This window comes from Gymnogyps californianus, chromosome 5, assembly GCF_018139145.2.
Source record: "Gymnogyps californianus isolate 813 chromosome 5, ASM1813914v2, whole genome shotgun sequence".
In the NCBI taxonomy this organism is placed as follows: domain Eukaryota; kingdom Metazoa; phylum Chordata; class Aves; order Accipitriformes; family Cathartidae; genus Gymnogyps; species Gymnogyps californianus.
Genome location: NC_059475.1, coordinates 17881673 through 17904999, shown reverse-complemented (window position 1 = coordinate 17904999; position 23327 = coordinate 17881673). Strand labels below are relative to the sequence as shown.

The 23327-nt window shown below is 49.2% G+C and overlaps 1 protein-coding gene across 1 annotated transcript in view; it reads left to right on the top strand.

Moving 5' to 3' along the window:
• The window catches only part of CD81 (CD81 molecule), a 35446-nt gene extending 15393 nt beyond the window's left edge, over nt 1–20053 (top strand). The window contains exons 3-8 of the mRNA XM_050896927.1: nt 8376–8473; nt 11441–11515; nt 14307–14414; nt 15352–15453; nt 15786–15875; nt 16576–20053. Of these exons, the coding sequence (XP_050752884.1) occupies nt 8376–8473; nt 11441–11515; nt 14307–14414; nt 15352–15453; nt 15786–15875; nt 16576–16638 (536 nt within the window). The 3' untranslated portion in view covers nt 16639–20053. The remainder of the gene's footprint in view (nt 1–8375; nt 8474–11440; nt 11516–14306; nt 14415–15351; nt 15454–15785; nt 15876–16575) is intronic.
• The last annotated feature ends 3274 nt before the right edge of the window (nt 20054–23327 follow it).

Below are 23327 nucleotides of genomic sequence, written 5' to 3'. Positions count from 1 at the left end.
CTGCTTTTCATGCAGACTGGGGTGGAAGAAATGGGCCAGAAAGCACAGGGATGCTTTGAAGTCTTTCTCACAAAGGAGTATGCATCTGAGTTGAACTGCAATTGCATCTGCACGCTTGTCCTTGAAGTCAGCACGACATCCATCACTGGCAAGCTTTTGTGGGTGCCCTCAGGATTTTTGGAAGTACTGTTATGAGGCTTTGCTGGCTTCAGAGGGGGTCTGACCCTTGCAGAGAGGAGGGACTGCCGAGCGACAGTGCATACGTGGGTAGGGATTGGGACACCTGCCTGAGTTTCCCCAGGGCTTGCCTGCTGTCCTTACAGCATGTGAGGATGCTTTGGCTGCTCTTGCCGTGGGTCCCAGATGTGGCCAGTAGTGCAGAGCATCCTGGCACATCATCCAAACGGACTTGCGTTGGCTAAGCAGTCATGGAGGAGCTGTCCCTTCTATCCATAACAGCAGCTTTTTTCTTAATTAGCCTTTTCAGGACTGCCTTGGACAAAAAGCACTGATTTCCAGGGTTTCAGAGGGGTTTTCGTTGCAGAGGGGGTTGCGCTGAGCTCCAGTGTTCTGCAAAGGCTCTGGAAGCCAGCAGTGCTACAGTGAGTGTGGACCTGCCACGAGCAATGGGGAGTTCTTGGTTTCTCTTCGTGCTCCCATCCTTCTCCCTGTCCCTCCAGAAATATTAGGCATCTTCTAAAGGTGGTACCAACATCTGTATATTGTGGGGTTAGACTCAACAGCAAATCTTTTGCTAAACTTGTTGTGAAAGGGCTAGAGAAGAGCCCAAGAGTCCTGGTCTCTAGGTCCTGTAATAAACGCTAGCGAAAAACCGCCTTCTATTTTGGCATGAGGTGCTGCAGCGATCCCTGCGGATGCACACAGCTGATTCAGCACTGGGTTCTTCTCTCACCCGTTTGTGCTCTACTTTTTCAAGGCTCTGTGCGTCAGTGGTTTGCCAGTAGAGACACAAGCTGCGGCCAGGCTTGCATGCTTGGGAGTGGAAACCAAGGTTTGCATTTGGCCTTGAACCACAGTGAGCAAAATGGATAATTTAAAAAATAATACATAAGTAGATTTTTTTTAAATAGGTGTACATGCATTTTTCTCTCTTGGAAATAAACTTATGTACAGTTAAGGGCAATGTAATTATTTAGTCCCTTAAAGGAAGAAAAAAAGCTGAGATTTACTGGTTCTAGATTTTCCTCTAATCACTGTCAGATCAACTCCTTCAATAATACTGGCATTCTTTTTAAAAAAGTAGTTTTGAGGCAAAACACTTTGTCAGTACTTCCCTCTAAGTATCTGGCTTACACCATATATCTGACAATACAAACAATCCTCTTTTTTTGTATTCTTATCATAGAATTCAATTTCTATTAGAAAAGCAACTTGTATTTAATTGCAATTCAGTCTACCTTCATCATGACCAACTCCTGTGATTCATTTACTCAGCAGACTAAAATTGGTTATGACTTAAGGCCATAAATTGGTACCATCGGGTTATTTTGGGTTCAGATCTATCGGACTACAAATAATGTAGTTGTCCTCCTTTGTCCCCTCCTGTTGGCTCTGCCACTGGGGACCTGTGCCAAAGGTGGCTTCTTGCTCTTCAGAGCTGTTTAAACCCATAGCTTTGACAGTTTTCCTTTGAAAACTTGCCACGTGTTTAGGCATGCAAAGCCCATAAGAAATCCTCCAGCGGGATTTGGGCTTTGTCAGTGGGTGAGACCCCAGGGTACGTAGAGATGTCCACAAGTGTTGTAGTCTGGGGCAGCAGAGGATGGTCTGGCATGTTCCAGCCTGGGTCTTCTGTGCTGCGTCACCATTGTCCATCCCGGTCCTGGAGACGTGCGGTAGACCTCCTCCCAGCTCCCACGGGCATGCTGACGTTGTGAAACTAAAGCCTTCTTCCAGTGTTTCCTGGGTAGGCAGAAGAGAAGAAATCTGACTGTGGCATCTCTGTGTGGAGTCTGTTTGGGTACAGGTGTGCACACACAAGGGCGTTGTTTGGGTTTTTCTCCACCTCCTCTTTGCTTTTCTGATAGAGGTGTGTCCTTTGCTTCCTTCTTGCCTTGTTCTTGCAGACAAGGGCAGCACGTACAGCCTTTCATCTCCCCGTGTGAGCCACGCGGCCCCAGGAGAGCTCTCCATGCTTTGCAACACTGTTGCTCCATCTGGAAGTCATTAGCAGCCACAGAGCAGCAATGTTTTTCTTGGGAAAGTGAGTGGAAGGGAACAGAGGGACTTCACAGTTGTCGTCTTCCAGCAAACCCTCTCTTTTTCTGCCCTCTCTCTCTCGTCCCGCTTCCAAGAAAGCGCTGTCGGCTCTGCTGGGCCAATTTCACCCAGCAGCTGGACAAAAATGTCCAGGAGACCCTCCCTCGCTGGCTGGCTGGTGCAGCCACCCCTACCCTGTCCTGGAGGGACTTTCCGCTCCCTGCCTGTATCTTGCCCCCAAATTGCAAGGAAGCATGTTGTGGTCACTTTTTCAGCTACGGAGAGGGTGTTTTTCCAGGATTGGTGGTGTGGGGTAGGATGGAGTCTCCCTCTGACCACCGTCTGATGGTCCCACCCTTCCCTGCAGCAGAGGTGGTGGTGAGCCCCGTGATGTTCAGCATCTCCAGGCCAGGAGCCACGGCAGGGTAGGCACTGCAGCCCGCCCTCCCTCCCTCAGAGGCTTGCAAAACTCTTGGATGTGCAGAGTGTCTCCCCTCGGGAGCCCGTCTGTCGGGAGAATAAACACGAAAATCTCTTTTCCCTCTGCTCTCAGCCCCTTTTTAAAGCACATCCCGTGGGGAGGGCAGGCACGGCTTGGAGAGCTGCCCGGGCTTCCTGGGAAGCATGGTGTGATGCGGGGGGGTGGGGGGGTGGGGGTGTCTTTTTTTTCTTTTTTGTCTTTTGGAAACATTGCCATGGTGACCTGGGGGAAGAGGCTGGCTTCCATTAGCTTAACGAGTTAAAGCTGCTGGGAGAGGATCGAAGTGGGGGAAGAGGTAGGGCTCTGCTTGGGAATGCCCATGCCTGGAGCTGCACAGCATCTCTGATGGGGATGGTGGGGCACGGGAGGAGGGCTGACGGGGGCTGGCTCACTCCTTGCTTGTTTTAGAGGGACTCTGCTGTGCTTGTTCCTCCTTTTATTTGTTTTTCATCATGTCCTTTTTTTAAGTCTGTTTTTTTCTACTTGTTTTTTTACTTCTCAGCAGGGACAGGACATGGGTTTTACAACCCTGCAGGCACCAGCTGTGCTGCTTTAATGCCAGAGCAAGTACTGACATTGAATACTGCCTTTTTCTCTCCCTTCCCTGCTCCGCGAACTGAGCATCCCGCTTCCTACCTGGTCCAGAGGCAAAGGGCTCTCCATGGAGATATCATCTGCGTGAGCTGGGAGCTAAGATGGCCCCTTGGCTGCTTTTTTTTCTTTCCTACCTAGCACCATCCAGAGAGAGGTGCTCAGTTACTGTCAGCCTCCTGGGTCTGATGTTCAGGGGCTTTCCATGTGGCTAAAGCTTTCGGAGGTCCCTGCAGCCCAAAGCAGCACGTGCCCTGGTTGTATCAGGGAAGGGGGGATGATGTTTGGTCCGTTGCTGCTGCTGTTTCTGATGCATCACGTCCTGATGCTCTTGAGTGAAGAGATCATACCACAGTTGCTCTGCTCCTGCTTTGAATTTCGACAGGACTCTGAATCTCTCTGTAACGAGGAGGTGAAGCTGAGACTGGTTGGGTATCTTTCCTAAAGGTTTCTGTTTTAAGGCTCCATCTCAAAAGGAGACAGGGGACTCCAGCCAATAGTGACACCACTCATCTCTGCAAGTCCTCCTGTGACTTCCCTAACTCCAAGATACAGGTCCTGCAGCTCACAGCTTGCTTTTGTGGGTGGCTGGTTACGTGTGGCAGCTTTAGCAATCTTGCTTACTGCTGCCTTATCAGAGAACTGTGCCATAGGGTTAGAAATCACACTGTAGCGTTGCTCAAGGATGTGGAGGCACGTTGGTACCATGAACACCTATAAATGATTTGCTCACTGTACCTGTTGCTGCAGCTCCTGCTATTCCCAGGGTTATCTATTGCTGCTGTTGGAGGGAACAGCATGACTGTAGGCACTGCGGTTTGCATTTTATACCTCTCTGATTTTATTTTTTGTTTATGGCAAACAGCATTTCTTGTTTTAAAACCCCTGAGAAAGCTGCAATACAAATGAGCTGGGAAGTGGCATGTGAAAGGCAGATGGAGCCTTGCTGATGCAGAATTGTGCCAGTTTGGGTGGAGTCCTGAAGGAGCGAATACTGCTTCGGTGAAGAGTTTCTCACCCAGGACAGGCTAGCACGAGTTAATCTCATCTCTGATGCTTACATAGTGAGGAGGCTTGTGCTGGGGGGAGTCCTCTCTGACTTTAAGGAGTATAATGTGCCATTCAAGATGGGGATGACAGGTGCCTTCCTCACAGACACGGAGCCCAAAACCACGCTGGCCATCGTCCTTGCCATCTGCCAGCAATGAAAGCTAAGATGTGTCAGGCTGCTTTCTGGGAAAAGGGCTTGGTCTTTCCTGGCTGGGCTGTGATTGCTGTGAAATAGCCCCCCAGCTGCCTGGCACCCAGTCTGGAGGCAGAGACTCCCCACCGGCCCCATCCCTTGAGGGGAAGGGTGGGTGTGGGAAAACAAACACGATCCAAAGCATGTGGTTGGGCACTTTGGTTGCCTTCGTTTGCTTTTGCAGCCTTCAGCGTGGCATTTCCATAGAGAAACACTGCTAGCATTCTTTGTACAAGATGCTATTGTTGCATTAAATATTTTGTGCTTGTTTTTAAATAAACTCCGGAGCCAAGTCCCGCTCCGTTGCCTCCCAGGAGGCTGTAGTGCTCTGGCCCTCGGTAACAAAAGGTGACTCCATAACGGCCACTTGTTTGTGCCTGGGAATGAAGCTGGCCTTTATCCCAAAAGCCTTCCAGGGTTTTTTGTGGTTTTCTGAGTTTGGGCCAGTCATCGCCGCCCTCTCCCCCGCCTGGCTGTGCGTTCCTGCTGCTCCCACCCCACCGGTCGTATCTGCTGGGCTCCGGTCAGGAAGCCGCACGTGGTGCACGTCTTCTTCCCTTCCCTCCTTTACTTCTTGCTGTTTGCTTGCTTGACAGCAGCACTAGCTCTGGCGAGGAGTTGGCGAAGCATCAGTGGGGAGAGAAGCGGGAAGCCAGGACCTCGCTTTTCTGTCCGAGGCCTGCACAGCCTCTCTGGGGTAGGAGTTTGGCAGGTCGGGTTTGGTTTTGGTTTTTTGAAGCTGCACAAATCCCAGCAAGAAGCAAGTACAGAGGCCTCCAGAAGACTTTTATAAAATCGCAAATGTCTGTCTTCCCTCTTAGTCTCCTCCATCAGTTAAGGTTCTTGCTGGGCTTTTATCTCCTAGTTTTCAGACCGCCAGTGGCTCCTACGTTTTCTTGATGATCTCAGTATAAGAAAGACATTTTTTACAGTGAGAAAAATCATTCACTGGAACAACCTCCCCAGGGCTGTGGTAGAGTCCCCATCACTGCGGGTTTTCAAGATATAATTGGACAGGGTGCTGGATAGTCTCATCTAGGCTCCCTTTCTCACAAAAGGTTGGACCAGATGATCTTTTGAGGTCCCTTCTAACCTGGGCTGCTCTATGACTGTGATCTCCTGGCTATATTTGTTCAGCCTATAAGTTGCCTTCTGTCTGTCCATGGGAGCGACCTGGTCACTGGGGTCCCTGCAGCATCGTGCTGCTTGGTCTCCAGATGTGCTGCATCTGCTTGTTACCCATCTACCAGGGCGGTTGGCATGAATAGTGGCTTCTCAGACGTTGAAATGACTTGCCTCCAGCCCAGCTTTGTCTTCTCTCGGCTGACCTAATGGGAGGGGAAGTCAGAAGCTGCTGCACTCGGGGATGAGCAAAGTTGTTTCTCCCAGAGCAACTTGTGATGAAGACTCTCCAGGGGAGCCACCCAAGGCTGTAAGATGGAAAAACCTGACGCAGTTTGGGTTGAAAACCCGAACCAGCAGCATCACTAGTACAAGCTGGAGTGCCGAGGGCTGTTTGTTGGGCATTAGCAGATTCTGGTGACAATAAGCAGGCCTTTTTTTGAGAGACCACTACTGATATGTTGTTCTTCTTGAAACAGCAGTTATGTAGCATCCAAAAATCTCCATCAGTCTCTCTGGAGCTTGGCAGGCGTCCAGCAGACAGCCTTCATTTTACAGGATGCGTTCATGCCTTCCCATCACCCCCGGCCCCTTTGGGGCCCCTCTGCCCCACACGCGCCCCAGCCCGCTGCTCGCCACGCTGGCTCTCTGCCCGGCTGCCACCGCCACTCCACCTTGCGTCATCTCCAGCCATTGGGATAAAATCACCTAATTCTACTTCAGGCAGGCCCACAGAACTTTTAACTGCTGGCCTGTCCTTTCCAAGAAACTCTCCCAGGGGGTTTCTTTTGCTTGTTTTTCCCCTCTCTTTGCACCTTCAAGCAAGGAGAAGTCCCGTCCCCTGTTAGGGAGCTTCAACAACCCAATTGCCTGTTGGGTTTTTGTGGATACCAGGCGCTGCTGAAGCCCCTTCGATATGCATCAGGAGGTGCAACTCGTGCTTTTTTCCTCCTCCTGCTGGCAGTGTTGCCGTGAGGATGTTGGTGTCGCCGGCCGCAGATGCCATCAGGTTTTGTGAAGAGGGGCTTCCTGCAAGGTCAGCGCGCTCCATTGTACCGGCGCTTCCCCTGCAGCTGGCTTCCTCCCTCCTGCGGCGCCTAAATATAGCGGGAGGCATTGTGCGAGCGCGGTGCCGGTGAGAAATGCCGTCCGGAGGGTCCCAGCGCCGGGGCTGCTGGGCGGTGTTTCCGTTGTCGCCTCTCGCCGAGTTGGCCCTTGTGTTGGCGCTTGCGTTGTTTGGGTGCTGGTGACTTTTGTTTTAAAGAGGGAAGAAGCGTGAGCCAAAGTTGCCCCTTTCCCAAGTTTGGCATGTCCATAAGGGGATTTTAAACAAGTTGAGACTGTTACTATATATCTGTTTTTTTAAAGAAGGGTTTAACTTGACTTAACTCTGCTCTCAGTGCATGCCCTTTAGACTTGGCACTTTAATTATCATAAGATTGTTTAAAAGCCACAAAGATAAGAAAAACCTTAAACATGACGGGCATGTACAACCAGTTTTAATCTTGAGCTCTGTTTATACTTTAGTGCTGTTCCTAAAGGGGAGATGACAGACTGGTTAATAACTATAAAAACATTTTGACTCATAGCAGAAGAAGACATTTCATTGAAGGCATGTGTCTCCCAAGCACTAGCAAGATTCACTGTATTGCTGTTACCTGTGGAATGCCCCATCATGATTTTTTTGTCGTCACTGTCAGTTAAAAATGGTGACTGCAGTCTTGCCTCATTTGTAATTATTTCTTTGATTACTTTTTTGCATGTGTCAAATTGCTTTTGGATGGAAAGTAGGATTCACTTACAAAGTAGTAGAACCACAATACTTGAGAATTAGTTAACCAAAAATGCACTAAATATATGGGATACACCAGGAGAAAGCTGTGTTTTAGGAAAAGGAAACAAATTTAACTGAGCTGGTAGCATTTGGCCGAGTAATCACCATAGCCTCACCAATCTCATGGTTGGTGAGACCGTGGTGAGTACTCGCGGCAGCAGACCTGAGCCTTGAGCTAAGCTCTTGTTTCTTGAATGAATAAACTTTCATTCCTCTGTTTTCTGAGCCGCCCAATGCCTTGTTTCTAAGCTTTGAACTAGTTTTGGAGTAAGTTGGCTGTGCAAATTTAATAAGTTGAAGTAAAAAATGTCATCTTCTCTGTAGAAGAACCTATAACAAACAAAAGCCAGATTATATCAAATGAGATGCTTAAGCACTGCTTTTCCTTTAGTTTTGTGGCTCATCTCTCTTTAAAAATGTTAGCCAGATAAATATTTGTATGATGTTTAATATAAGTAAACCATATGCCTTATTGTTTATTTTAAAAGATATGCTAACTAATCATTTTCATCTCCTCTGCTTAAATATTTAAAGCAGTATGCCATGGGAACTCCCATACTACATCTTTGAGGACACTGTAAAGCCTCTGTCTTGCCTGCTACATCCTCTGCCTACTACTGCTCAAGCGCTCCATGTTTCCTCTAATTTTGGAGGTGATGGGGTTTTTAAAGTTTCAGTGTTAGCAGCTTCAAACACTTTGAGACCTGACTTGCGTATGTTGTGTTGTTCTGCTATGTCTGCTGCCACCGCTACTCATATCTCCTAGGTCTTAATTCTGCACACCCGTAATTAGCCGCCCCGGGAGCCAGCATGTCCAGCCAGATGCTAGGATGCTGCCATAGAAGCTCTGCAGTAACGCATCTGCCTCTCACTCTCCCTTGCAGGAATCTACATCCTGATCGCGGTCGGAGCTGTCATGATGTTCGTGGGGTTCCTGGGATGCTACGGCGCTATTCAGGAGTCTCAGTGCCTTCTGGGAACGGTAAGAGGCGCAAAGCTTTGGATGCCGCTTGGCACCATGCTGTCCCTGCTGGGACACCTGGCCGTGCTCCCTTGCTGGAGACTTTTTCAACAAATGGGGCTGGGAAGATGCATGAGCGTGTAGGTGGGAACTAGCTGACCTCTGCAAGGAGCAAGGCAGCGATGTTTGGCTGAGGGCATCTCTGCCCAGCCTGCTGGAGCTCCGGCTGAGCTGGGAGGCACGCTGCAAGCTCCTGCTCATGCCTGGCTGCAGGACAGAGGCTGAAGCCAGCAGCATAGCAGAAGAGGTGCGAACAGCAGGATTCTTGGAGATTCATTTTCTCTGTTATGTGTGAAGCCCTTCCATGCTCTTATCCCCTCCATGGTCTGGCTGTCTTACCAAGCACCCACTAAACCCTCTTTCATACCTGATGTCCCCTACAGCTTCCCCTTTCACTCCATTTCAAGGCTGCCTGTGGCGATTCCAGTTCTTTTAAGGAATCATCTACTATTTTTGTCTGTTCGGACGAGGAAACAGCAAAGATTTCCCACAATATCTTAGTGAGGACATCTAGGTACATCCTGGAAAACCCATTACTGAAGTGCTACAGGCATTCTTGATGTGAGGCAGCAGCTCGGGATTTCTGGCATGGGATGAGCTTAATTATATAAACTGTAGCCACACCACAAGCCTTTTCCTTGGGGGTAAGGGAGACCCATTTATTTAAAGCAAGTTCTCACATGTGGTTCAGCTTTAAACTTGATGCAAAAAAAAAAAATTGGAGAGGTAAAACATAAAAAACAAAACAAATTGGAAGGACTTTCCAGCACTTGGCTTCATTGGGCTGGAGGATTCTTGTTGGTGGTATAGTGACCCATGGGTGTGGATTCAGCTGGGACAGAGGGAAATGGAGCTGCTTTCCTTGCTCTCACAGATGGCTTCACCTCTAGTTGCTTCTGTTTCCCCATAAGAATGGGGTGCTTCTCACCAGCTTTTATAAAGCACTTCTGAACATCGGTGGATGAGAGCTGCTGTAGGAGTTTGCAGGCATTATCGCTGCTGCTGAGAATAGGAGGAGCCCGCGCACAAATCTGACAGGGGTTGTTGTAGCGAGGTCTGGCAGCTTTGGATTATTTTTTTTTGTGTTAACACAAGCGACTACAGAACCTGAATTACCCCTCACTCCCTCTTGAAGTTGGAAAGAGGATTAGAAGGGCAGATGGTACAATGTACCTGAGGCCCGACAGGGAAACCGGCTGCTTTGGCTGAAATTAGCAGCTCTAGCTGCTGTGCGCTGCCCGTATTTGCTTGCACCTTGGCTTGCCAAGAGAAGGCTGGAGACATCTCGTGATGACGTTTTCTGCTGGCCAAGGCTCCCACCGTGCTCCAAGGACATTTCCAGGCAGCGTCCTCAGGGTGTTGCAGGGAACCAGCCGCTCTCCCCTCTCCTGCAGCCAGCTGATGGAGTGACTATAGGCTTATTGCAAAAGGGGAAAGTATCAGGAAGCTCCACGCTATCAAAATCCTGTGCGAAGGCAGCATGGAAGCTGAGCGGCAAGACCTAAGGAAGGCAAGAGGGAGCCGCTTGGCGTGGAGTGGGCTCTGCTCCCCGGGAAGGGGCTGGGGCACAGCCAACCGCCTGGCCGGGAACACAGCCATGTTCCCATAGCGTCAAGCTGCATGTCTCGTGTTTTGCAGCCAGCTTGCAGACCTGAGCCTGCAGGAAGTTGTACCTCCAAATCTGGGGTAAACGAGCCATCCTTCACTGGAGGGTTACTACTGCAAGAGTGAGCCCTAGTGCTTAACCGGAGAATTACAGTGGCATCGCGCCATGATTTAGGGTGATGTGATTCCTTGGGGGGGATGTGGGACCCAGTCCCCCAAAGATGTTCCTGGAGAATCTGCGATAGATAGGTGTTTAAATAGGAGTTGGTTGTTCGGGGACTGGACAAGGATGTTGGAAGTCCTCTCCTGCTGTCAGGTCAGTAGTCCTGTTTCCATTTTGCTGATAACCCTTTGCTCTTGCATGTGACAGCCAGGTCATAGCATCATTCTGGAAACTCCCTTTTCCTCTGTTGATGAAGAAAATGTCCTGAATGTGTCTGGAACAGAGACTGCCCAGGAGCCAGGGGCTGTTGTCCCACCCCATACTGTGATTTTGTCTTCCCCTGACTGCATTCACCTCTTTTGCTTCTTTACTTCCCTGGCAACTCTCCCAATTTGGGGCTTTTCCCAGGAAGAAGTCACTGAGGGTGATGATGTCACGGAGGTAATGTTGGCTGTGTATGGAGCGTGCCTGTCTGTGCCTTCTCACTTGACTCTGATGTATGAGCTTTATGGCTTCCCATTCCCAGTCTAACAGACCGACTGTCACAATGTGTTCCCAGGATCTGAACAAAAAGATGGAGGAAGGCTTTGAGGGGATGGCAGGGAGGAGTGCTGGAATTGCACAAACAGGATGGGACTGTGGGAAAACATCGGTGTTAGTATTTATGCAAAAAACTGCAGTAGCCTTGCAGAGCTGTGGATGCCAAGAGAGCTGGCCATAAATCACACCCTGACGCCCCGCAGCTCCTCAGCAGCTGAAATGTGCTTTTTACCCTGCACTGGCAATTCCCATCCTCGGAGCATCTGTAGCAGAGCAAGAAGCTTGTCTGGATGGTCCTGCGGGTGCATGAAGAGGAACAATGGGTCTTGTGGTGCACAGGGCATCCTCATCCCTGCTAGTCCCTGTGTGGGAAGGGCTCTGCTAATCCCCGCTCAGCCATCCTAGTGGGAAGTCTGGACATGGGGTGGCATCCGGTAAAGTTATAGGACAATGTGTTTGAGCTAAGCATGCGTATGAAAGATAAAATGATTTGAAGTCAGGCAACACTTTGCTCTGATCACCATCAGTAGAAGTGCCGCTCCACACCTCTATCCACCTAATTTCTGCTTTTGCCTGTAGCCAGATATGTTAAGTGTCCCTCTCTTGATCTGTCTTTGCAGTTCTTCACTTGCCTGGTGATCCTGTTTGCCTGCGAAGTTGCGGCTGGAATCTGGGGATTTGTCAACAAAGACCAAGTAAGACGACTCCGAAACCTGCATTTGTGGGACTGGGAGGCTGGGGCAGAACCACAGCAGATCCTGGCATGAGCTGTTTTGCTCGCGAGCTGCTCCTGGCCTGAGTCACGGCGGCTTGGATTAGCTATGTGACCTGGGCAGGTCACCTAACTCCTCTTGGCCGGGCTGATGAACTTTAAATGTGAGCACTTGATGGTAGCAGCTGCCCATTACGCTATATAGTGCAATGTCTGGAGTAAAAATAGCCCTGTCTTGCTTGGGTCTCCTCCTTGCTGCCACACTGTCAGTCACAGTGTGAGTTGATTCACGTATGAAGTCGCGAAGGAAAGGCATCTCCATGTCCTAGGTGCCAAAGAGCAAACGCAGCTGCGTGGCCCCGAAGGGAGGGAATACCATACGGGGAGAGCCTGCGTCTGCTTTAACAGGATTGCTTGATGCTTCCTGGTCTTTGCCAGTATCATATAACCCGCTTCAGGCTGTTCGTCTGCCAGGACTGAGCTTGCTGCTGATCAATATGCTGTGCACGCGCGAGGGGTAGAAGTCACGTGTCTGTCCCAGGCACCCTGCTAGGGACTGCTCGGATGAGGTCCTCTGGCTGGAGGGGGTTAGCTAAAGGGTAGGACTGAAAATTGCAGCTTTTCACCTTCCCTTTCTGCTCACCTTCCCTTTGCTATGGTCACATGTGCTCGCACACATGCAAAGTTCGATCTTGAAGAGCAAAACTATCAGTGTATGGGAACCATGGCCGTGCTGCAGCAAGCAGCAGGCTGGGTGTTGATCACTCAGCTGTCAAGGGTTTGGAGGAGAGAAGGGGACTGCTTGTGCTCAACGCCAAGGTTAGACTCTCTGGCAGAGTAGGAAATGTGTTTACTTTACTAAGAGACGTAAGCCAGCTGTGTAAGTAGGTGGTGGCCTGCTCAGCTTTCACATGCCTGTAGGCCACTGATGACCAGCTCGGCCGTGAATGGGAACACCCTTGTAGTCATTCACCGGAGAGAGCATGACTTCAGCGGAATAAACTCTTCTGTGGCTAAACATGTTACTGTGCAGGCAGGGTGCTGTTTCCTAGCAACTTTGGTGAGCTAATTAACCTTTGCAGAGGGGCTGTGCCTCCTGCAGATGTTAGTTTGTAAATCCTGAAGAGTCCAAGATGTGCGACTGAACCAACAACAGAAAAAGCGAAGCCTGAGTAAGGAGGGACCCCACGGCTGTTGCTTTCCATGTTGGGGAGAAGGCGCCTGGCCATCAGAGCATAAAGCTGAGAAATTTAGGATTTGCCAATATGAGAGTGATGACCTCAGCCCCTAAAATTAATTTTGCAGTTTAAAATGAATGGTGGCAGTCTGTTGGCCTCAGCTGCTTTTGCAGGCTTGATGATGAATGGGCTGTTTGGAAGTCCCTGCTCACAAGGCAGGCGGCTTGCTTCTCCCCGCCTCAGTCAGGAGCATCTTGGGAGCAACAGGGGCTGGGAAGGAAGCGCTGAATGATCCCAGCCACCGAGAAATGCTCCCAGCGGGGACTCCATTCCACCTGGGTTTGCAGCCCCATGGGGGGACAGTCATCTCCTATTACGCAGGCACAGGATGCTCTTCCACGAAGCTGGAGGCAGTCTCTCCCTCAGCCTGCCTTCTTGGAGATGCTTTAGATAAAGGATGGGGAGGCAAGAAGTAGGATTATTATTTTATTGTTTTCCATGTACCAGAATCAAATGGTTTGATCAGAGAACATTGCCCTCCAAAGCAAACTTTTTTGAGCAGTGACGGAGAAATGGTGGGATAATTGATTGAAATCACACTCCTTCTTGCTGCAGTTTCTTTTTTCGTCTGCTAATCCAGCCTGCGCTGCCAAGAGCAGATGTTCTGGAAAGCGTTTTCCCTTTCGTACTTGCTCGTATTTTTGTCTTTTGCTTCTCTTGCATGTCCTCCTTTCATCTGTCTCTCCCAAATTATTGCAGGGTGTTAGAGGAGAAGCCACAAGGCCACTTTCCCTGAAAATGAAGGGGTTTTTGCATTGTGGAGCAGACCCCCATGGGTGGCTGCAGTTTACCAGCCCAGGTGGCAGGGCTAGAGTACGGATGAGACTTCTCATATAACCATTTACAGGATGGGGGTGCCCAGCTCCAGGTAGGGACCCAGCCAGAGTTTGACATCCATCTAAAAGAATCTAAGCTTCCTGACCCAAGTGAGCTGCCTCACTAGGCTTTAGTGTGCAATCTCTCCCAAATTCCTGCCATTCCCTCTGAGCCAGACAGTAAGCCAAGGTGCCCATACCTACAGATGGTCTTGCTTGCACACCCCACCTCCTCCTGACTTCCCCAGCGTGTCCTGTCTCTGCAGCCTTGGTGGGAAATGTGTTGCCTGTTTGCTTTGTCTCCATGTGTCGAGTGGTTCAGAACAAGCCATTTCTGCATTCCTGAGCCCAGCAGCAAATCCATGTGGGCTGAAGGCTGTCTCACATCTTGTGGTTCATCCTCCGGGGCTTGGTTCTCTTTGCCTGCTAGAGAGAGCTCGTGGAGTACTTGGATAGTGTTGGCTGGAACCTGCTGGCTGGTGGATGAGGTTCTTAATATTTGCTGTTCTTAACACGCTATGGCTGGAGGGACTTGAGCCCTATGAAAGACAGCCCTTTTTTCACGCACCTGTGCAAATAAACGGGGTCCAAATCTATTTAAAAACTGCTCATCTACCTGCGAGTGTCATTAGAGGGAACCTGTCCCCTTCAGGCACATCTGCTGGATGGGTTTCCTCCTTCTCCTCTGGCTGAAAGGGAGTTTTTCCCCTGTCTTTCCTAGATAGCCAAAGATGTGAAACAGTTCTATGATCAAGCGTTTCAACAAGCGCTCATGGCAGAATCGGAGACGAACAACGGGAAAGCTGTAGTGAAGACCTTTCATGAAACGGTAAGACATCAGCGGTCTTGCTGCACGCTCTGCTTAGGCTACGTGCAGTTGGCCAAAGCAACAGCTGATGGATAGGATCCTGCATGCTGCGAATTACACCCAGTTAACTTCTGCGTGCGGTTTGTCAGTGGGTAAGTGGTGAGGAGCAACTGTCGCTGCGCACAGACTGATCCTCCCCACCAAGGCAGAGGCAATAAGTTGAACTACAAGTCCTGGGGCGGGGAATGAAGGCAATGCTGGATTTCTTGATGCTTAGGAGTGAACTGGATCAAATGTGTTCTCAGCACTGGGATTTTGCTGCCTGCTTTCCAAGCTCTATGTAGAAATCTCCTCTCCACAGGAGTTTCTTACAGCCAGAGGAAATGAGAATGTAGGAGGAAGGAGAATTAAAAACGGGGGCCAGGAAAATGAATGGGAAAAGCAGGGTCTAAAGCAGATGATGCTACATGCAGGTCTTAGCCTGTCAAGTTTGCTGTTCTTACATGTCGAGAAACAGAGTTGCGCCCTCTTCAATATTCTGTCCTTCGCGCTGTGCTGGGAAGTCTGGCCTGAACTCTAATTAAGTTGCTTTTCATTTACCTCAGCACCCCTGATTTAAGTAAAATTCAATAGAAGAAAAATGTTGCTCTCAAACTAATCCCGATACTTCCTCTGCTCAGCAGGAAACAAAATCTCTGGAGAGAACTGGGTTCAGTCTCCTCCAGGATACCAATGCCAGACCCATCCGGGACTATTGTAGGAAGCAGCTGCATTGCACGGAAAGAAAAAAGTCAAATTTGGAGAGTTATTCCCCCTCCCTTGTGTCCCCCTCCAAGATGCCTCCTCGGTCTTAGGTGGCTTCAAGGATGCTTAATGGGGGGAGAGCATTGCATGAGTGTTTGCTGTCTCCTAATGCTGGTTTTGTTGTTGGGTTTTTTTTTTTCCTCTCTCCATGTAGCTGGACTGCTGTGGTCCCGATACTGCAACAGGAGTCGTCACTCCCCTGTGGAGAGACGACCTCTGCCCAAAGAAGGACGCCTTCCTGAAAAACCTTTTTGAGGTAGGCACGGCTGCTCTTCACTCAGCGCAGGTCCTGTGAGGAAACTTGGCTGCCAGGGAAATTTGGGGATTTATTGGGAATTAGATAAAGGGTAGAGATGTCATTTATTTGGGGATGGTGTAGGGGGATGTTGGACGTTCCTGTCAGTTCTTCCTTTGCTGTTCCTGCTTGAGGGGGCTGGCAGGCACGGAGGGGTGAAGTCTGGTAGGAAGTCTTAGAGCCAGGACCCAGGAACATGAGCAGGACCGGGGGGAAGCAGATCTGCCTTTCTGGGTTCCGGGGGCGGGCGAGGGGAAAGCAGGCTCTCTGACCAGCATGCTTCTCTGCTTCAGTCCTCGAACTGCCACAAAAAAATCGACGAGCTGTTCTCCGGGAAGCTGTACCTGATTGGTATCGCTGCCATCGTGGTCGCCGTGATCATGGTAAGCGTGACTGCGTAGCGCCCTGCTGTTGTGGGACAGGGAAAAGCCGCATCGGGGTGCCTGGGTCCTGTTCCAGCTGGGCTAGATCTGCCCCTCTCCTCCGGGTGCTCAGCGTGCAGCACCAGCCCTCTGCACCCCAGCTGCTCTGGGACATGGCAAGACCAAAGGCTTCGTCACCCCTCTGGGGGGTCGGGATGTTAGGGCAGGCGCCTGGCGAGTGTGGTAAAGCAGGAGCACCTGCAACTCCATCCAGAGGGGCAGAGCACCACTCCTTGGTGCCTCCAAACCTGCCCGTGTTTCTCAGGCAGCCATGTTTTGTTGCTGGGGTCTGCAGTGGGAAGGGATTTGCTTTCTTTGCCACGGTGGGTTTGCTGCCTAGTGAGCAGTGGGTGGCATGGGCTGGTAACCCAGCACCTGCGCAAAGGCTAGGCTGTAATGCCGGAGGGATCTTGAAGCATTTGCTGCGCAGCTGGCAGCCAGGAGGCTTGCAACATACCACCACTGCTGCCACCAAGAGAGGGGAGAACATCATCTTATCTCGAATTGGCCAGCTCCTAATGAAACAGCAGCGAAGACATAGCATCTCTGCCCTTATCTTTGGCATGAGAGTGTTTATGTGGAGTGGGGGACCTCGGGATGGGGGAGAGCTCCTGCATCGTACTGGTCAGTGCCTCACTGGTGCCCCTGTGTCTCCTGACAGATCTTCGAAATGATCCTAAGCATGGTGCTGTGCTGTGGCATAAGGAACAGCTCCGTCTACTGAGCCGTGAGAACCGGGGAGGGGAAGGGGGGAGCAGGGCAGATGGCGCTAGAGGGGACCCCAAGTGCCACCAAGTGACCAGGAGACATTTCAACAAAAGACAAAGAAAACTATGTATATAAATACTTCCAATATTACCATACAGTACTTATCATTTTTATTTTGAAGTACTTTTTTTTTTTTAAATAAATAAAACTTTCCCGTATCCTTGTGGCTGAGTTAGTTACACATCAGTTTTGTGTGATGGGGAAAGCTGCTGTAGCAGTAGATCGAGTCCTTCCTCCCCCTTCCCCACCCCCTGTAACTCAGAAATAACATTGGTGGAAGATGTACAGAGGAGAAGGCTGCAGCCTATTATCAGAAAACTTTGCTTTGGTTTTTACTCTCTTTTTCAACACTGACTTTTTTGTATACATAATTGGATGCTGAAGCAGAATTTAGCATTTTTATTCATTTGTAGTCATCTTTTCCTACCATCACCCCAGCTCCCTGGCGTTTCCCAGCTGTCCATAGGGAAGCCTGGCTGACTGCCCAAAGCCTGGGAGAGAGAGGAGAGGAGAGGAAACAGCCCCTGTCACCTGGGTGCGATGTGTCGCGGGGGAAATGCAAGTGCATTGTTCCTCTCCAACCTGTTTGCATCACTAGGTCAATCCTTAACAGAAGTCATGCTTAAATTTTTTTACTCTCTGAAGAGTGGGGATGTTTTTGGCTTTTTGTTTTTGTGGTTTTTTTCTTGGGGCTGTAACTTTATAAATTGGCTCATTTCCATTGCTTTGTTACATTAAAGGGTCAGTGGCTGGGGGTGAATTTTAGTCCCAGTTTTCAAATATCTCAAGCTGAAAATTAAGTCACTTCTTTAACCTCCTTCAGTGTTTCTTTATAGACGTATATTTTGGGGAGAGTCTAGTTCTGCACTATGTTTCCACTGTTAAGCTAATGCTTGCATATAAATGATATTGGAAAAAAGAAGAAAACTTTAAAAAAAAAAAAAAGTCCTTAACCTTAGAAATTCTGCATTTATGTATTGCAGGATGACGCTTGGGGGTTCCCAGCCATATGCATACATGTTTAAAATTTCATCTTTGCATCACTCTCTTGTTCAATGAAATTTTCCTTATTTACAGCATATTGTCGCACACTGTAGCATTGCTGGGAAATTGTCATAACCTGATTTTGGGGGAAAAAAAAAAAAGTTTATTTTTAAGACCTTCCACTTCCAGTTACATCAATGGCAGGAGATCAGCTTATCAAAGCAAGGGAATTCAGGATTTTTAGATCGCACCAGTTGAAACACTTTCTTGTGACCTGGTAAGCTTTGATTGCCAATTCGACGTATGTGGCTTCTGTTGTATGCCACTCCGTTACCATGTAGATAGAGGAGGAGAGTGACCCAGGAGCTATGTAATAAAATCAGAGTGTCTCTAAAAAGATGATCTATATGTATAGTTCTATAGATATATATTTTTAAGCAAAGGCTTTTCCTTAGCCGTACGGGCACTTGAGCTGGAAATTATAGTATCTCAGCTCTTTGCCACATCGAAGCAGGTAAGGGGAGGAGTTGAAACTAGTGATCACCTTCCCCACCTCAGGAATATTTCTGTTTCTTAAAGTATTTCGCTCTCCCCCTTCGTTGCAACGAAGAGCTTCAGATCTGATAGGGAGGAAGATGTGTGATCATTTTAAATTAGTACCTTGTCCACTGCATGTGGCTGCCATGGCCTTTGCCACTACAGGATAGGAAATTCCTGCACTGGGGCAAACTGATCCATTTGGAGGCTTTTCCCCCATTCCACTCCCCCCTTTCCTTTTCCGGCCTTTTAGTATATAGGGCCTTTAAAAAGTATATAGGTAAATATATATATATCAAGTTGTGCTGGGTAAGAGGAGGAACTGCTTCAACAGAACTTCAGATTGAGGGGTTGGACAAGAAAAGATTCAGCCTTAGAAATAGCCTTAAAGCAACACTGCCCTGAATGTTCACGTTGTGCACATCGAGAACAAGACAAGGTTTTGCAGCAGGTAACCCCTTCCCCTGCTCCCCAGCGTAGCTCCTTCAGGTCATCTACTCTGTTATGTGGCTACATGTATATGCATCAACCAAGCATGTGTGTTTACATATATGTGCATCGGGATTGTAAGCACACAGAATGGATGTGTAACTTGCCGCCTTTTTTGTTGACTGTTGATAAATGTGTATAAATATGCCATTAAGCATTTCAATTCTGTTTTCTTTCCTTATACCGTATTTTTGATATTGTTCAGTATTCAGTTGATGCTGTGTCTGTAGCTGGAGCTCTGTTTGAAGACACACTGGGTCTCAACGCAGGTCAGGTGTGTCCCTGGATGTTGTAGCTTTAGGGGTCTGGGTTGTCCCAGGCAGGAGCAATTAGGAGAAAGTGGTACTTGGAGAGGAAGTCTGAGAGCTGTGGGAGGAAGAAGAGCCGGACATTTGCTCAGACCATGTCCCGCACGGGCTGCAGTTTGCTCTCTGGCTTATTTCAGAGGTGGCTTGTCACTGTGGGGAGCTCCCTGGGCCACCTCCTGTCCCTGCGGCTGCTGCAGGAAAGGTGCTGCAAGAGGGGAACAGCCAGCGGCTGGGAAGGTCGTGGGAGCGGGCAGAAGGAGTTTTGCAGGGAGAGGGTAATGCTTTCTTTAGAGTTACTAGCTGAGAGACCCCATGTTCAATGGAATGGTCATCAGCTGTAGCAGGAGGGGTCAGCCCTGGGAGAAGAGGGACAGAGAGGAACCATCATGCTTAAGAACGATGAAGTAGCTGAGAAACCCTCACAGAAAAAACTACCCACTTGTGTCTCCTCTAGTCTGGCCTCCTGTGAAGCTGGACCTGAGTTAAAACAAACTAGAGAGGGAGTGGTGAAAGGCTGAGGGGACTCGCCCTGTTGCAAGCACTCCGGATCCAAAAGCAACAGGGCTCTTCTGCCAGTTGGTCGGTCCTAAAGCTGGCTGAGGTGAAGGGGAAAGAACCACTAGGTAGGACCCCTGCCCTGCCTCAGACCCTCTCCTGTGTACCTGTGCATTTGTGTGTGCAACATGGGGCCCCGTCCTGCTCCCCTCCGCACCCCCAAAAAACAAACTAAGGATGAAATTGTGGGCTGTAAATACAAACCCCTCCCTCTCCAGGGAATCATCCTCCTGGAGCTAGTGACAGCTGAGAAAATGGCTGTGAGCTGAGGCGGGGAGGAGGAGAGAGGCTGGTGGGGAAGAGGAGAGTCAACTGTCCAGGTCTAAGTTCAAAGACCACATCGAAAGGTCAAACAGAGCCGCTGGCAGCTTAACTGAATGCTTGGGATTTTTTCATACTGTGGAGCATGCCACAAAGCAGTGTGTTTAACTTCTTTCTGCCTTTTTTTTTTAAAGAAATGGAACAAAAATCAATTTAATAAACATTTCTCATAGTGTGCATAGTGTGATGAACCGCTGCAGTTTTACAACCAGTTAACCTTAACACCAGGATGCTTTGTGAACCAGGCTTCAACAGCATGGGTTTTTCCAGCCTCTGGGAGGGGGGCCTGCAGGCAGGCTGGGGACGCATCCAGAATGGTGCTGAGGGAAGGCAAAAAGGTTGCTTGCCAGCAGCGGTGGCTGCTGCAATTGTGCCCTTCCTCAAGGGAAGTGGGGCACAGCTGTGGGGGAGCTAATGTGGATTGCAAAATAGGGTGACTGTGCTGAAATTCAGGGCGGCTGCGGTGGCAGTACTGCACACGCTCAAGGGGCTTCTCCTAAAGTGACCGAAAATGGCCTAAATGCCCCCAGCCAGGCCGGGGGCTGGTCTGATTTTCGCGGATGGTCTGGTAATGCCACCGTTGCTGCCACTGCCTGCCCCTCCGCACCATCAGGGGAAAGCCTGGCTGAGAGTGAGGGGGGAGGCCAAGTGCTGTGATCCCACAAGTGCCTGCCTTTCTCTGCCCTGTCTTGGACTTCTTGCTGTGTTTGAAGCAGGAGTGTCCCACAGCGGCCGCCAGCCATCACCCATGCCGGTACGGAGAGGGAGGGAATGCCAGGCGAGGGAGAGTGATGTTCAGCTGCCGCAAAGAAAGGCAAGCCCCGCTCCCAGCGGCTGTGCCCGTGCTACGACATCATGCCCATCTGTTGTTCTTTCACTTGTTTGCCTGAATGTTAATGGAGTCGGACATAATGACTTCTGGAAAGAAAGAAAGAAAAAAAAAAGTGGTATTTAAAAACAATAAAAAAAGAAACAAAGCAAACCCCCTTGTTAGCGGATTTTTAATGATGTGTTGTCAGATCTTGTTTCTTTCCATCGCATACAGATTTCTGCCACGTCTTCCAAAGGAACAGGCTTGTCTTGTTCTTGTATTCAAGCAAAATTCAGGCTGCAGGGAATGCAGTCCTTAGCTAACCCTCTAGGCGGTTTCCCATGAATGTGATGCTCTTTGCTTCATGCCTTAAAACATTTGGATTATGGTGCTGTGTTATTGCTCCAGATGGGGATAAAATTATTCCTGCCTCTGGAGCTACGATTAAGCTGATGTGAGTCACTGTCAGACTCAGGCTGGTGTTCAACAGGGGGAGAAACGATAGTGGAAACTAACTGGCAAAGCACAGTGTGTATTTGGCATCCAAGGCGTGTGCCTTGGGACCTCAGCCTGGAAGCATAGCTGGGATCTTAAACCTTCCCTGGCTAAATGCAGTCCCCTCTGTTCGCACCTCAGGTCTGAGTATTAACACTGATGTGCTCAAAACAGATGAGTTGTACGTGATGCTTGAGCTGAGATGCTGGGAGAGGACTGGGCAAACCAGGCCCCTTTAACATGCTGTTAAGTGAAGACATGGATTATTCTTGGAAAACAGCAGACCTGCTCTGTAGGAGCATGTGAGGCCACAAGGATAAACCACTGTGAGGGGAAGGGGTGGGTGGAATGCTTGCAGCCCGCTTGTTCTCATATTGCACCAACAACCCTGGCCTACACTTCTCTTAAACATTTTTCTCCAGAGGTCTGAAGGACTCGGAAAGTCCCTGGAGACCTTACTGTGGACTTCCAATTCCTAGGAATATGACTGTGGAATCTTTTTTTTGTGAAACAAGAATTTTCACGAAATAAAAATATAAGTGTGAATTTTTCTAAGCTAGACCAAGTTGAGATTTTTTCTAGTGGAATTCTTTTCCTTCCCCCTCCCAAACTGTTTTTAAAAAACACAAACCCTCTAGACTGTTTCTAATGAGAAGTTTTGGAGGTATTTTTTGCTTTGGCGAGCTCTATTTCATAAGCCTCTTCTGGGCTGTTTGTGTTGTAAGTAGCAATGTGCCTAATTGTTTCCTACTAAGACAGCTGCAACTAACACGTATAAATTGCTTATGTCCATTCCCTAATAAGAGATTGTCTAAGCTCTAACCAAGATTTGCAATATTCCCACAGGAGGGGAAAAAACCAGCCAGCTCTCCCATGCAAGAGCTGTTTATGGTGGACGTTTGTGTAGAGGAAAGCACCCTCGCTGCTGGATCCTGGCCGCACCCTCCCTCTGCCTGCCAGCTCCATTTGCCAGGCTCAGTGACGAAGGATGTGTTAGATAGTGGCTGTGCTCACATTCCTGCTCTGAACCACCATTTCCTTCGCTGGGCATGGCAGTGTGGCCCTTCCAGTTAGGGGAGAGGAGGGAGTTTCAGCTCCAGGGCAAAGCTGCTGACAACAGAGGAGACTGCTGTGAAAAAAAAGCTGAATATTTCAACAACCTCATTTACTGGCAGGGCCGCGGTAGGGCTGGGAAGCTGTGGCTGTGCCAGAGAGGAGGCAAGAGTGGAAATACAGCCCCCAGTGAGGGAACATCTGCCATCAGTGGATGCTGAAGGGGAGAGGGAAACAATTAACTACCTGGCCAGCTCTTGATTAAGTGATAAAGACACAGGCTAGAAACCCCAAAGCCCATACGTACCATGCTGTGCAGTTGAACTAGAAGTGCGGTGTTCATCTGTGTATTTTTGTCTGACCACTCCTCTCAGTTTCAGCCTGGGGAGCGTCAGATTACCTTGCATACCTTGCACAGGACATAACCTAAGCAGGAGGGCACAGAAGCGCTGTTCCAGTGCAAGCTCTTCAGCCAACCTCTGGCAGCTTGTCTGACGCAGGCGGCCTGATGCTTTCACTTCAGAGCCCAGGGACCTGGAGCAAACAGAAAACACCTCCCAGCCGCTAAAACTGCTGCATAACTGAAACACATGTTGTTTTCACACTTGCAGATACATTAAAGGGTACATAGACTTCGCAGCCAGGCATGCTAGTGTGGACCACCTGGTGTTTCTCACTGGGTTTAGATGACCCAGCTCAAGTGCCAGTGGTTGCAAGTAACATTTCTAATTAGAGTTTAATCATACGTTTTCCTTTTAAAAAAAAAAAAGGTGGCCCTGCTTTGCTAGGGCATTCCCTCATGTTAGAATACAGCTTTGCTGAGTACCGAATAGGTGTTGGCGTTAGGCCAGGCAAGACAGCGCACACACAACACCCTGCCTGCCAGCTACGAGTAAACTGGTAAGATTTCCTCCAGCAAGGGTTAGTGGTGTTAAATGCAAAGCCCTGTGTTGGCTACAAAGTTGTGTTGGTTAATAAAGCTCCTACAGATCATGTTCTAATAAGAGGTCTGGGGAGTTTTAGGGTTTTGTGGTTTGCTGTTTTTTTCTTAACGTTAACTTCAAGGCTCTCAGCTGGTTCCAATGACCTCTT